At 38.5% G+C, this 14,754-nt stretch overlaps 1 protein-coding gene across 2 annotated transcripts in view; it reads right to left on the bottom strand.

The window, feature by feature from the left end:
- Window positions 1-482: 482 nt before the first annotated feature.
- Window positions 483-14,754, bottom strand: part of LOC309496114 (membrane-spanning 4-domains subfamily A member 4A-like) — a 43,042-nt gene continuing 28,770 nt past the window's right edge. The window contains exons 2-9 of one of the 2 annotated variants that reach the window (XM_082166113.1): window positions 11,297-11,307; window positions 10,783-10,978; window positions 8,933-9,043; window positions 8,768-8,836; window positions 6,910-7,050; window positions 6,482-6,595; window positions 1,072-1,149; window positions 483-871 (exon numbers count right to left, since the gene is read on the bottom strand). In XM_082166113.1, coding sequence (XP_082022239.1) covers window positions 794-871; window positions 1,072-1,149; window positions 6,482-6,595; window positions 6,910-7,050; window positions 8,768-8,836; window positions 8,933-9,043; window positions 10,783-10,953 — 762 coding nt within the window. In that variant the 5' untranslated portion in view covers window positions 10,954-10,978; window positions 11,297-11,307 and the 3' untranslated portion in view covers window positions 483-793. Of the gene's footprint in view, window positions 872-1,071; window positions 1,150-6,481; window positions 6,596-6,909; window positions 7,051-8,767; window positions 8,837-8,932; window positions 9,044-10,782; window positions 10,979-11,296; window positions 11,406-14,754 lie in introns of those variants that run through there. The other variant, XM_082166112.1, reaches the window with a different exon arrangement.

Below are 14,754 nucleotides of genomic sequence, written 5' to 3'. Positions count from 1 at the left end.
TTACCCTTGATTTATTTCTTAATTTACTGTTAGCTGGGGATTATTCTTTCTTGGCCAGGAAGATATTATATTTCCTAGAGTTAATAATTGTTTATGCTTTCGGTTCATTGGATGAACTGATAAAATGATCATACTATTGATTCTGCTACAGTAAATTCTGAAGATAATTAAATTATTAATTATTGATCATAATCCGTTATGAATAATAATTAATTATATTTATACGGGCGTATAAATGCAAAAAAAAAAAAAGATGGCTATTTTAAAGATTGATTGACACTCAGTTCCATCACCCTTCTTTTAATTAAGTTTTAATCATAAATATGTCTGTATTTCCTCCAGGAGATGGATATTCTCCTGACAGGCTGTTGTTGTAAATACAAATTAATTCTTAAGTGAATTGCCTGATTAAAAAAAAAAAAAAAATGAAAGAACAAAAAAATAGAGACACGAATAAGCCTTTTTTTTTATTATTATGAATACTTTATTCTTACAGATTATACTGTATTAAGCAATTAGTTGTTCAAAACAATCTATCCAGTTTCACTGATGATTTGGCAAATTTCCTGACTCAACCAAAGAAAGAAAATTGTAAAATAGTGTCTATTCTTGAATAGTTATCGTTTACACATTTGTGAGTTAAAAATCTGTAATTATTATCTGATCAAGTGATTTTCCTTTGCTGTCATGTTCTCTTTTTTAATGAAAAAATAATGATAAAGAGATAATGGACAGGAAATCACTGGGAAAACCCTTGTGTCCCACCTGAACTCCTTCACCTCTGTTTTAATATTTATACTTTAAATTCACTGTATTGTGGAGGATTTTCTGCAGGAAGGAGATGCATGGCAGGGTCGCTGACCACAGGTATCTAAAAGAAAAAAAAGCTATCTGATCAGCTTCCTTGCTTACAGATGACTTATTTATTGATAATATTAAACAATGAATGCACCCATTCCAGTTCATATATAGTGACACTAAATTCAAATAATTAATTGTTTTGTGGCATTTGTTTTCTGAGTACTATTTTAGTCAAAGTCTAATTAAACTGGGGTTACAAGCTTCTCTTACCTCTGAGTTGTTAAGATCATGGAAGTGATTGTGCCCAAAACAACAGGGTTGTGGAACAACTTGTGGAACAAACGGCACCTTTGGAAAAATACACATGTAGAGTTTTATGTTTTCTTACTGTGAAATGCCACACATGCAAAGACACTGACAGACAGTTTCAGTATTACAAGTTTATAGACAATGTATTTCAAATAGAGTAGAAAAAGCGAAAATCCTTCTGAAATGTCCTGGTGTGGAACCATATGCTTTCATTTAGAAAAAGAAACTGAAAAACTACATGATATCCTCATGGTAATGTTGCTGTTTTTGAAGCAGTTAAACTTTACGTTTTTTAAGTTTTGCTATTTGTAGAGATGTTGCTGCTGAACACTGTTGAGAGACGCACAGACTCGGGTAATTCATACTCGCTTAATCTCTGCATAGCTATGTCTAAAACCTCCATTACTAGCTTTCAAATTATGTTTTGGAATGAGTAGTTGCAAGAAATGGTGCTTTAAGGACAATAAAGACTAAGTAGGGAAAAATGTACTCCATTGAATTAGTAGTTGCAGTGAAAAGCTGTACTGTGATCATGTACGTGTGATGTGTGCAGCTTATAATACCACATTTTTAGAGCAGCTCGGTTCACAGTAAATGTTGATTCTCCCAAACTCCATCTCTGCAAGTGCTTCGAGTTTAAAGGGGTCATCGGATGCCCATTTTAACAGGTTGGTATGATTCTTTAGGGTCTTCATGTAAAGTTTGTAACACACTTTGGTTAAAATTCCTCAATGGTAGTGTAAAACATCACACTTTTTACCTCCTCAAAAACAGCTCTGTTCACAGTGACCCATTTTGGTGATTGTCTCTTTAAATGATAATGAGCAACTGCTCACCCCGCCCCTCTCTTCCAAGTGGGATGTTGACAGAAGACATGTAAAGTGCTGCCTTGACAACCTGCCTTGGCGGACAGTATTCACCTTATTCCGGAAGTAGCACTGGGTGGCGCCATCCGCGTAATCTCACTTCCTGGTTTAGCTACTTAGCGCTTTGTTTGCCCTGGTCCAATCTGTTATCTGTCTTGATATAAGTAGATAGACTATAATATTATAGCCAAATGCGTTGGCCTATGGTTATTAACAACTGCTGCAACGTACTAAAGTACATTTCACTTGAAGCTTTTGAAACAATGCCACAATCAAATTATTTAATAGCTGTGTCTTTCTAATAGCTATTACTTAGTTATGAAGATGTGCACAAACACTACTACATGTAAAGTTTGAAACATTATTACACCACAGTTTGTTTGCTTAATCACCAGATACATTTGCAGTGTATAGCCAACAGATGAGAAAAAAATAGCCACGAACTGGTGTAGAAAGAAAGTAGAGCCTCAACTAGATGAACAAGAGGGTAACGTTAGCTTAGCTAACTGCTAGCTGCAATTTCTTATGGTTTAATCTCTAACACAAGTAATGGCTGTAAAATAAATCCAGCGACTGAATTCTAGAGGACCATAGCTTTCAAACAAGGTATAGCATGTGTATGTGTCCTGTAGTGAGACCATTACAACGTTAGATGTTTGTGGCTAATGTAGGCTAAACACTACACATCGGCCGGGCTCCGATCAGACAGGCAGACGGGTCATATAAACACCTAAAAGTCGTTTAAAAATTACCCCGAGAAACAGTGCATTGCTGTGCTGTTGGTACACACGTACATAGCACATTTGGCACAAATTAGCTTATCTTATGTGACATTTTATCAGTGAGACTTCTCTGCAGTTCTCCTCGAAATTGAATGAGGGTCCGCTAAACCGGAAGGAGGTTTACAACGGAAGTACTGGACAGAAGTAAAAGTGGGCGGGGCGGAATAAGGTGAATACAAATGGCTGAGGGCGTAAATATTATAATTCTGTCAGTGGTCGTGGGCGGAGCATGAGCAATTTGACAACAGGTTGCTCAGAAAAGTCAAACGGCTTGATTATTGAGGTGTTTAAGCTTTTTGAGGATTAAAAAAAAGGAGTGAATGGATTTTTTCATTGCATGATTGTTGTGTCCACAGACTGCAAAGACACATTTATATGCAAACACCAAATAAAAGTGAATTTTGCATCCGATGACCCCTTTAAAATTTGGTAATGGTAATGCAATGTGTGTTAAGTTCACTTTACATTCACGTAATTTCCAACATTTTTGTGGACAAAAGTATAAAATGGAAATGAAGCAGTCATTCAAGTTTACTTTTAGTAAACTCATTTCCAATAAAAAATATATTTAACAAACACGATAAATGTAACCATTTTTAAGAAAAAAGTATGTTTTATTATAGCTTTTGGAGCAAGGGCACCGCCATCTTGCAATACCACAGCGTGTGACATCACAGGGTTTGTTGTGTTGCCTGAGGTAAATAGAGAAAGTAGGGACAGACAGGGAAAGTTAACTAAAGAAATGTTATGGTTTTCAGCATTATTTGGTGTCCATCCAAAATCAAACGTGGTATCCCAAACATTGTTTTCATAACGAGAGGCGTAACCTGATGTAAACAAACAATGCTTCATACAATAATGTTCATTTGGCATTTTATTGTTACGTCAGACCTTTCAGATAAGTTGACATTACAATGGCTCGTTCACCAGTAGTGGCATGTAACATTTTATGTTCACCTTACAATACAATTATCTTACCTGCTGTTAACAGGACGCTCCAATCTTTCTGCTTGGACATCTTTAAGAGAAAAGAGTCCACCACCCCGACATAGTATGGTAAATGTATATGCACCATGGCAGACATCCCAACCTGCAAAAAGTCATTTCAGGGAGGTATCCCGAACCCCTCCCGAAAATTTGCTCTGGTTTCACATCATCTTGGTTCTCTGGATTGACCACTGACAGATTTGTCAAGATTTGGTCTCTCATTGGGAACTTTTCTTTTACTTTTTGAAAGCTTCTGACATAGAATGCTCTGGCATCTTTGAAGAATTGCTTCGTCTTGTGAGTGGAGAGTGCGTCCTCACTTAGCAAATGCCTCCTCGCCAAGAACCCAACAAAAAGTTCTTCATCTGGACAGTGAATTTCAGGGTTGCTCACATCTATCTCCTGCAATTTCAGCTCTCTCAAAACCTTTGGCACAATGAATCCGCTTGCTATGTCATGCAGGAGTTGTTTTTACCAATCATGACATTGCAGTTGTCACTGCTGAATCCTACACAATTAGACCATTCAAGGCCTTTGTCATGCATGGATGATGCAATGCAGTTGAATATGTTGGCAGCTTTGGCATCATTGCACACTGGCATGTCTACAAATCCAACTGTCACCTTATCCTGTGCTTCACTGTAGTAGCTGACTAAAATAGCACACTCCTTCTCACACATGATGTCATTGCTTTCATCAACTATAATACTGTATGGCCTTTTTTCTGTCCGGATTAACCTGTACAAATCCTCTGAACACTCAGGTTCCAGTGCCAGGTTCATCATCGCTGCTGTCTTAGTGAAAGAGCAGGCATAATTTTTTGCAATCTCAGAGTCAGGAAACATTTTTTTAAATAACTTTCCTGTGTGCCTACACACCTGGAATGGCAGGTTATGTTCCACAATAAAAGATGTGAAATACCTTCTCAGTGAGACTTTGCCTATCTGAATGGAAGAACTGAGATATATTGGAGCAGCCTTTCCTGCGCTTAGCCTCCCTAACATGTTGTGGTCCCTAAAATATATAAAAGCATAATATATTATTTCTATAAGCTATAGGCCTATGCAATTATTTTTAAATATGTAGATTACTTTTACTATTTATATAAGCTGCTTATACTATTTATGTAAACTGCTTTTATTTATTGTCCATTGCAACAAACAGGTCTAAGGTGTTTGTTGTTTTCATGTAGCCTTGGCAACTAACCGGCCTGAATAATATGCACACATGAAATTAAACTTGTTGAACTCACCTCAACATCATTTAACCCATCAATCATTTAACCCACCATGGGCAATGCTGAATTCGCTGTTACAAATAGTGCAGCGTGGAAGACTGTAATTTTGTTTGACACTTATAAGACAGGGGTACACTTTCGTGTAGTCTGCCGTAAAATGTGTCTTATACTTTTTTTCTTTTGGGCCACTCTCCCTCTGCCATAGCGCTCCTGTGTCTAGATAGACTTAACTGATTCATTTGGTTCGGGAGAAGAGATAAAAAGCCCGCCCACACTGACAATTGATTGGTTGATTTGCTGAAACAGGCCAATCATGATGCTCTCTGTCTTACAAGCGCTTGATGAGGCACACACACACACACGCTCTCTCTCTATCTGCCGTGCGCGCGCTACACGGTTTGGAACATCTCTGTCTCGCATGCGCGCTTTTGCTTGCTCGCTCTAGATTCCGGGAGATTTTAACTCATTTGCGGGCATCAGGGAGCCGCTATCAATATGCGGGAGACTCCCGGAACTTCCGGGAGACTTGGGATGTCTGCCATGGTGATGCAGGAGTGACCAAGCAATACATGGTCTAGATCAGCCTCCTGACAGCAGATGGACTCTGACACGGTGGGCATCGGTGTACACCATCCCCCAGGTACCACCACCAGGTAGTGTTTCCGACCCACTCTTCACCCCAAACCAGAGGGTTCCCGACTCCTTCCCGATGGTAGTACTGCTCAGTCCCCTCAAATGCATAAGCAATATGACTTATTATGGGCTCAACAGTCCTTTCAAGTTCATCTTCCTCCATTTCACAAGGCCCGCTTGTTTGCATGCCTTTCACCACTTGGCTCTATCCAGGGCATCATCAGGGGTGATATTGAGTGCGCGCATGACCGTTTTTTTAGCTGGTCGTGCGGTCGTCATCCAGGTGGTGATAGATGATGGGCCGTTTTTACCACTGTCTCATCGCCGCTTCAGATGACGTGGCCATACCAGCGGAGTTGGGCTTCACGCATCTTGTCAACTATAGGCGCCAAAGCCCATGCGCATTCGGACATCTACATGACGAGGTCAAATCGCTTCAGGGGCCGGGGCGGGGGTGGGGGGGACGCCCTACCATTCGGATCCAAATGTTGTTTAGTCATTGCATTTTTGATGCCACAGGAAGTTCACAGCTGCGTCACACCGTCTGTGGCTGACCACCCTCACCGTTGGCCAGATCGAATAAATCGTCGGTTTCCGGCCGACACCACCTGAAGGTGGTGATGGGATTTCGCTGGCCAAATAATGCAAACTTGACTGACTGCTTTATTTAAACTGTATATTAAAAGCTTGAGAATTTGAACATTTGAAAATGAAGAATTTACTAAATAAATATTCGTATTGTAACTTTGTATTGTAGTATTTGTTGGTTCCTGTAAAGCATGAACCCAAGTGTGAACACCCTTAAAAGAAACCATTTCCATTGCTGACAAAAAAAAAAAAGTTTGGTAACTTGGCACATCGCTCACCTGTGCAGAACAGTAGCAGGCGACTTTACAGGCAAATGCTGACAGAGAGATGGAGATGATAAACTGAAGGAAGGCGAATATCAATGATACACCACTGATTCCCCAGAAGAGAGTCTGAGAGAGAATTCAACATTAGCACAAATAATAATGACAAAATAATTGATGATTAGCACTTACATTAGTACACAGGCTGTTCAGAAGTTCAGAATCTATCATCCTTGAGGTTCACATAGTAATAAACCATATGTATATGTCAAACTGGACTGAGTTTAAAATTAATGTATAATGCCTTCTTGCATTGTAAATGATCAGTAATAGCAAGGGATCTATAAACTACTTCTGAAATGTTTTTTTTAAAGTGTATTGACCAGACAGTGAACTTAATTGTAATTACTAAATAAATGTGACTTGAAAAGTTGGTGACATACCATATACTTTCCATTACAACCATCATAATAATGGTTGCAATTATAAGTTATTGGCGCTGAAGCCAAATCCAATGAAATCATGATAATGGAAAAGCCTGCAGTTATAGCACTGCAAATGTTCATTCCAAGTGAACCTTTCACCTGTAGGTAGAAAAAACAACATAAAAAAACTAGATGAATAATTTAGCAAGAACTTTAGCTTGTTAACATAGATGGAAAAGTATATGGAATATGATTAATACACTTGATATCAGGGTCCAATGACGCAGTCCAATGGCTCATGTAGATGAGTAAAGGATACCATTGAAATGTATATTTTAAAGGGGTGGTATAATACGCTTTTCGAAAGATGTAAAATAAGTCTTTGATGTCCCCAGAGTGTGTATGTGAAGTTTTAGCTCAAAATACCCCATAGATATTTTTATATAGCATGTTACAATTGTCACTTTTTGAGGGTGAGCAAAAACACATTGTTTTTGTGTCTGTCCCTTTAAATACAAATGAGCTGCTGCTCCCAGCACAGGGGGCAGAGCTACAACAGCTTGTGTCCTTTTACCTCACACAGACATGCACTCAAAATGTCAAAAACTTTTAGCCTTTTATGTTCAAACCAAAGTCAGAACGATGGAGAGACTAGAGCTTAGATTCTCTGCCCGAGCCCGAGCCCGGACTCGACCCGGCCCGAGGACAGTGGCGTCAAACAGTGGCGGGAAATAGTCGGGCCCTTGATAAAGCACGTCACGTGTCATGCGCAGGCAGCGTCTCGTCCACTCGCACTCGCAGTCTCGCACGCGTGACGCATCACTCCTGCTGTGAATGTTGTGCTTGTTCAATTTAATCAAATTAAAGCTTTAATTGTGATAATTAAAATAATTGAATATTTAATATTGTGTGTTGGTCAATTTTTGCTCATTTATTAATAGTATTTTTATTATAATATAGGCCTATATAACTGCGCAGCTGCCCCCTGTAGCCTAAATGATGGCACATTAAAAAAATGTATTATTCTGGCGCCGCCCCTGGTTATAACGGCCCACATATTAAAAATGGTCGGGTTTAAATCGGGCTCGGGCTCATAATTACAGTGAACGTGTCGGGCCAGGCCGGGCTCGGACACAACGGGCTCGGGCTCCGGTAGGGTCGGGCTTGATTTGTTGGGCCCGATCTAAGCTCTAGGAGAGACTCAAGAAGAAGTGACAACATGTAGACAACATTTATGAATGGTTAGTTGGTGAATTTATGTAGCTGAAATGTAGTTATCATCTAGTCATTAATTAGCATATTCTATCTTGATAATCTATAAATCGTGTTCCGGGGTTTATAGGATGAGTCTTAGTTTATGTAAATGTTAGGGTTGGTGATGTTACTAATCTGGGAGGAATGTGGTGTAGTCCCTACCAGCCGTTTGTTGTAGTCCTTATAAAGTGATTTCTTTTAAATAAAATATCTCTCGTTGCTTTGAACTTTTAGTGACATAACTTTGCAGATGTTGTTTATGCTCAAACAGCAACATTACACACTAACTAAAGTTACAAAAGTGAAATCATATTCAACCACCCCTTTAAAATTTTATTTAGTTTTACAGCAAACAATACACAATTTGGTGTGAATTCTAAAAATGTCCTCTGGTCTATGTCTATTAAGTTTCATTATTTTGGGTGTTGCATTTTTTAAAGATAGTACAATTTTGTGAAAAATGAGCATTGTCATTCCTGACAAATTTTGGTTTACTGTGAATTATGGTCACTGATGCCCATACACTTTTATGGTGGAAAAAGAAGAAATCAGTACAAACACAATTAGGTTCCAGTACCTCTGGTGCTTAAACCCCTAATAATAAGAAGTGTTGTCTACATACCAAACACAAACTGGAGGGTGAATTCAGTTTGTTTTCTGCAGCAATGCAGAGTGAGCCGGCAGAAATGTACTGAGAGCAGAGAGGAAGACAAAAATCAAGGCTTCTGCTGGAATATGTAACTTGCATTAAAAAGACACAACACTTAATTGTATAATTGTCTCTTACGATGAGAGATCCCCAGTAAGGAAAACCAATTAAGACAAAGCTGGATTCTGCATGAATTGAAGACACGATTCCCAACAGGAGAGTCAACAGACCAATCATTATCTGGACAGTCTGTGAAGGACAAGAAAGTCTTTTATAAAGTAAAACAGTATAAAATTTTGGGGAACAACATTACATGAACAGTATACATTTATAACAGTTGTAGTTATGGATTTATGATTGTACTACAAAAATATTTAAGTACTCTCATTGCTTAAATTCACATACTGATTTTCAGATAAAGCAAAACATTTTTTGATAGTTTGCAACTCTGAAAAAAATTATGAACTGAACAGGCTCTGAGACACGGAGGTTGAGGATCCAAAAGCAGTATTTATTAAAAGGGTAATCCACATCCAAGTAAAAGGTCATACACAAATAAACAATGATTGACATAAAGGTAGAGGTAAACTGAGAAATTCAAAAGGCAAGGCAGAGAATCAAAGAACAAGAAATGGGAAAACCAGGATACAAGGTTCAGAGATGCAGTATTAACAGACCTGCAAGATCTAGCAAGGAGTGACTGATAAACCAGGCTTTATATAGCCAGGGATAACAAGATGTGACAGCTGAATGCAATCATGGATGATTAGATCGGGGGTCTGTACTATGATGGATGTTGAACAAACTCAAGGTTACAGGATTAGTTTCGAGTTGACAAAACCAAACCAATCCAACCAGGCTTTGTTGGTACCATGATGCTGATCATCAACTTTCTCTGTCAACTTAGGCTTTGATCCTGAGGTTAAGAGTTTAGGTGTGACATCAGTAGCGAACAGCCAATCACATGATGAGAAACTGTGATTCACTTCTCTCTTCTCCAGAATATATTGAGATTGAAAAATATTAAGAATTTAAACAAATTTACACAGGACTGTATAAACTAACTTCACAACTATTACTTGCACTGATATAGCAAGACCTTTTCTTTTAGTTATGAAGTTAGTTTATACAGTTGATAAAGGTATAGAGAATTGAACACATTTATAGCTTTATCTATTCATTCTAAAACGTATTTATATTACCTTTATATATTTAATCATTTAAACTGTGCTTAATAATAACGGATAAACTAAAATTGTACACGTGTGGCCGATTAAGGGTTTAATAATTACATAAATGATATCTATATCATACAAAATTATTATCCTAAATAAGCATTAGGCTACTAAAAGCCAGATGATTTTGTCTTTAAAAATCATTTGCTATGTAGTGACCTTGAATTTGGAGTAGAAACAAGGTGGAGTGACTTTATCGCATCAGACACGTGTCACTTTTCTGAATGGTCCAAGTTTGGTTTGCAACCTCTTACCTGGAACATAACCTGCCCCGGACCAGGTTAGCCGTGGAGAGTAAGTTACTATGGCGATGAACACTGCTAAAAGCCAAACAACATTCATGGTGCGTAAAAAACCCAGAGTTGGCGCAAGCTAAACTGAAACATACCTGGCTATACTCCTAAACCAGGCCCGGGGCAGTGAGTTATTGGTAATGAAGTATCAATAGGCTGGTGGCATTCACAGGCACTCTAACCGGTGGCTGTGACTGACTGATACACTTTACATTTTTAATACTTTACTCTGAAAATAATAAACCTTCTCTTATATTGCTGTCTTTCCTGCATTGTCACCAAGACATTGAGCCACATTAATCAATAAAAAATGTGTATGCTTTGTTCATGCGTACCACTTAAATTTTTTTTTTATTTTTTTTTATTTTTTTTTTATTTTTTTTATGTACTTTACTTACTTCACACTGACAAACTCACATAAAAATTATACAATTATTTGGGTTTATGAACAATTTCTCACCCCAAGGGCTTTTGGTTGGCCTTTCAGAAAAGGCTGAAGTCCATGAAGAGGTGAAACTCCAGCTAGCTGTTGTCCATAAACAGGCACAGGAACATTTGTCCCAGTTTGTGTTGGTGGTTGAAACTGGATGACAACCGTCGAAGAGTTTACGGGTATGACAGAGTGAGACATTCTTCTTTCTGAATCTGAAATTGACCTGTACAAAATCATTGAAAATCGAGAGTAGATATGATTTTAAAATAGATTTTCTATTCATTCAAATATTTTTTATTTATTATAAAGTGGTTTTCATTTTATTAAAACGCTTATGAATGCTGTTGTCAATAGTAGTTATTATAATTGGTTAAATTATTGTCATCAAATTGAATTAGACCTGACACTTACAAAAGTGCCCTACCAACCATTATATATTATTACCAAATAAAATAAATCCAATCATTATTAAAAATAAATAAATGCAGAAAATGCAAAAGTGGTCAGATCGTCAGTGTAAGTAAAGAATTTGTTGTTTTACCGGAAAGAAATCTTCTCTTCAGTTGGTTTACCGCACTTTGCTCTGTAGTTCAGTTCACTCTCCTGAGATAAGCCGATGTAAGTAAGATGTCATAAGAGTAACGGCTTATACTGTTTCCCAGAATAAAAAGGGAAGCAGGTGGAGCTCAGGTGGTTATGAGGGGCAGTAACACTGGCCCTTTAATAAGATAATAAAACCACAAAAGACAATAATTAACTAAAGTATTCATGAATTTGTTTATGTTGTTTTGTATAGCAAATAATTTGCAATGTGGTTTGGAGGCATATATATGTAGAACAAAATGTCATACAAATAATGATGATCAGCACATCATGATTTAAAGGTACAATATGCAAGAATTTTGCATTGAAATATCCCATAATCTCAAGGCCAGTGTTATATATTTTGTTAAGTTGATTACTTACAATATCCCAAATGTTTCCAACTATTTTTAAATCGTGAGAAAATTGCGATTTTAACCAAGGAAACGGGGCGTTAGAGCAGGGGGGAGCTGGGAGTCGCCAGTCAATTGCGTCATATCCGCGTTACCCTCGGTTTCCGCTCGTACTGCGTGGAGTCCTGGACAAATGCGGAAGTTGTAGTTCTAGCGTCTATCAAGCAACAAACGTTAGCTTGTTTCTTGCAGTCGTTATGGAACACAATTATTCTTTACCGATTGCAGCTGGTTCTGTCGACAAAGCATGCTTAATTTTATATTTTCCAAATTTAGCATTCGGTAATAGTTATGTTTATGTAAGGGAAGTATTATTGCTTTAGATTTGTGTTTAGTTTATTGACATTGTTTATCACGTTTGGTGTTTATGGCCATGTAAATAAATATAGCATGTGTTATACATAAAGATTAATCAGTATTTTGGCAAATTATGTGGGTATGTTCGAATGTACTTTTACAACAATTGTTAAGAACACAAAACTGCGAAGCGTTATCACAACAATGAATTCGACATACAGTAACATCTATGATAATCAATATAGTATTAGCTAAACCTTACTTTTCTTGCGGTTAATTCATTTTGATGAAATAAAAGTGTGATGAGGTTCAAGAGTCAGGAAGGAAGAAGACGGGTCGGCGTGACTGGGACTCGTACTTTATTAAAATAAAACAAAACAAACAAAAGTCGCACACAACGCGCATTCACCGTGGCAACCGCGACGGCTCAAAACAGTTCAAAAATGATAGCTCGGATCCACCGGTTTTCTTTCTCTGCGTCCAATTTTCTCTCCAGTCTCTCTCTCGTTCCAGCGCGCGGCTTAAAAGCGGTCTCTCCACGCCGATCACAGCAATAAGACACAGGTGTTCGTCATTTGCACTTGACCTACTTGCTCGTCTCTTCTCTCTCCCATTACAGACCGCGCTGAACCACGCCCCCCTCGCCACAAAAAGCATGTCATTATAAAAAAAGAACTTAGCCTCATCCATGAACATGATTTTTCGATTCCCGTCTGACTGATTTACATCCACGGTGGAGTTTAAAACGACAGTTCCCATCATTCCACGCTCCTTCACATCGTCATCAAGCTACGCCGTTGTTGTTGTTTGGAATGTAGCGCCCGCTAGCGGCCAAAAATTCTTGCATTTTGTAGCTTTAAAATGCCATAGAGAAAGCAGGCAACACTCTTTAGTATAAGCAGACAGACAGTCTATTGGGCTTCATGGTTTCCATTATCCCATTATCCTGTTGGGTTTTCTGTTAATGTTTACAGTAGCGATAACTACTGACAGGTTGACTTCGAGGGCTACATTACAGTCATGGCACATTTGATTTACACACTTGAACAAACATAGCCACAGTTTTAATTAGCTCGGCTATACTAGAGTGGCAGCTTGAAAGGACTCATCACAATATTGCTGTCGTAAAGTAATAAAAAAAAATATATTTTTTTTTTTTATAGAGCAATTTTAAATTAAGCTTACACTGACCAAAGTGCGATTGTCTAAGCAACTAGCTATAGCGTTTCTGGTTTTGGAGGGACCAAAGATAATCACCTCAGTTTTCCCATTGTTAAGCTGGAGGAAATGATATGCCATCCAGCATTTAATATCCTTCAGTTAGTCCATGAGAGGTTACAGAGAGTCTCTAGATTTTAATGGTAGTTACAGCTGAGAATCATCTGCTTGAAACTGAATATCAATTTTATATTTCCTAATTATATTGCAGAGTTCATGTAAAGATTGAAGAGCAATGGACCCAAAATGGACCCTTGAGGAACCCCACAGGAGAGAGAAACAGATGATAGAGAGAAACTGGCCAATAGCCACTGACAATGTCCTAGATTTAAGATATGACTCAAACCGGAGTAGTGCTGAATAGGGCTGGGACGGTTACCGCATTACCGCAATACCGCGGTCACGTGACGCCTACCGCGGGTCTGAGCTTGTCACCGTCATCACCGCAAAAAAAAAAAAAAAACACTGGCCTTCACGTGTTCACGTTGTGTCTAATGACATAGATTCATTGATTCTAATGACATGGATTGTGTCTAATAACATTGTGTCTTACATGGATTCAAGGTTTTCTAAACAAAACATCATCAAAAGATGGAGCAAATCTGACCGTTCGCAAGTTGTTCCATGACGACACATAATAACATTCCATTTGTAGGCTATTGACTATAACCCCTGTGGCGCGTTACTGCTGCGACGCGGCTCCCGGAGCTGATCGCGCCCACTCTAGTCAATGCTTGTGTTTACAACAGCCACGACGCGGCGCGTTTCAGAAGCTCTCTCCGCGCCGCTTCGCTAAAGATAGGCGCCTAGTCTATTTTCGACGGGCGCCGCGTCCAAGCCGCACCGTAAATAAAAAAAAAAGTAAAAGCAGGACCTCAACTTTTAATTGCACGTGCTTATTTAACACAGTTCTCTCACGTGAAGACCGCATTTGTTAACCCTCGCGGAGTCGCGGCAAGTGCACACTCACAGCACCAGAGAGGAATCTTGACGGCACTTGCAAGAAAATGGATAAGTAGGCTACATAATTAAATTCACAAATATTACACCATTTAAACATTATTAAAAATACATAGGCTACTGAGTTACTAAAACAATATTTGCCAAAGAAAACACTTGTATGTTCACAGTTTGAACGTTCTTGTTTCCATTTGTTTAATTTCAAGATCTGAGGTGAATTATCCATTGTTGCTTTTACAGCTACAAAGCGGCAGCACTAAACGATATTCAAAGTTACATTGCATGCTTTTAACATTAAATAAAGCACATAAACAGTACCTGAGATCATCATCGCCAAATTTGTTTGTTGTTCCAGCCGCGACATCACAGAAAAAAAACTGGGGGAGGGGGGTTGAGGTTTAAAGCGGTTTACCGCAATACCGCGGGAATTTCTTGCTTTTCAACCGCGGTAAGAAAAAATCCATACCGTCCCAGCCCTAGTGCTGAATCCTTAATGATACCCACTGTTCAAGGCATGACAGAAGGATAT

Source organism: Leuciscus leuciscus, assembly GCF_965113295.1.
Source record: "Leuciscus leuciscus genome assembly, chromosome: 4".
NCBI classification, from domain to species: domain Eukaryota; kingdom Metazoa; phylum Chordata; class Actinopteri; order Cypriniformes; family Leuciscidae; genus Leuciscus; species Leuciscus leuciscus.
Note: the sequence above shows the minus strand (reverse complement) of the source record. Positions and strands in the feature narration are given on the sequence as shown.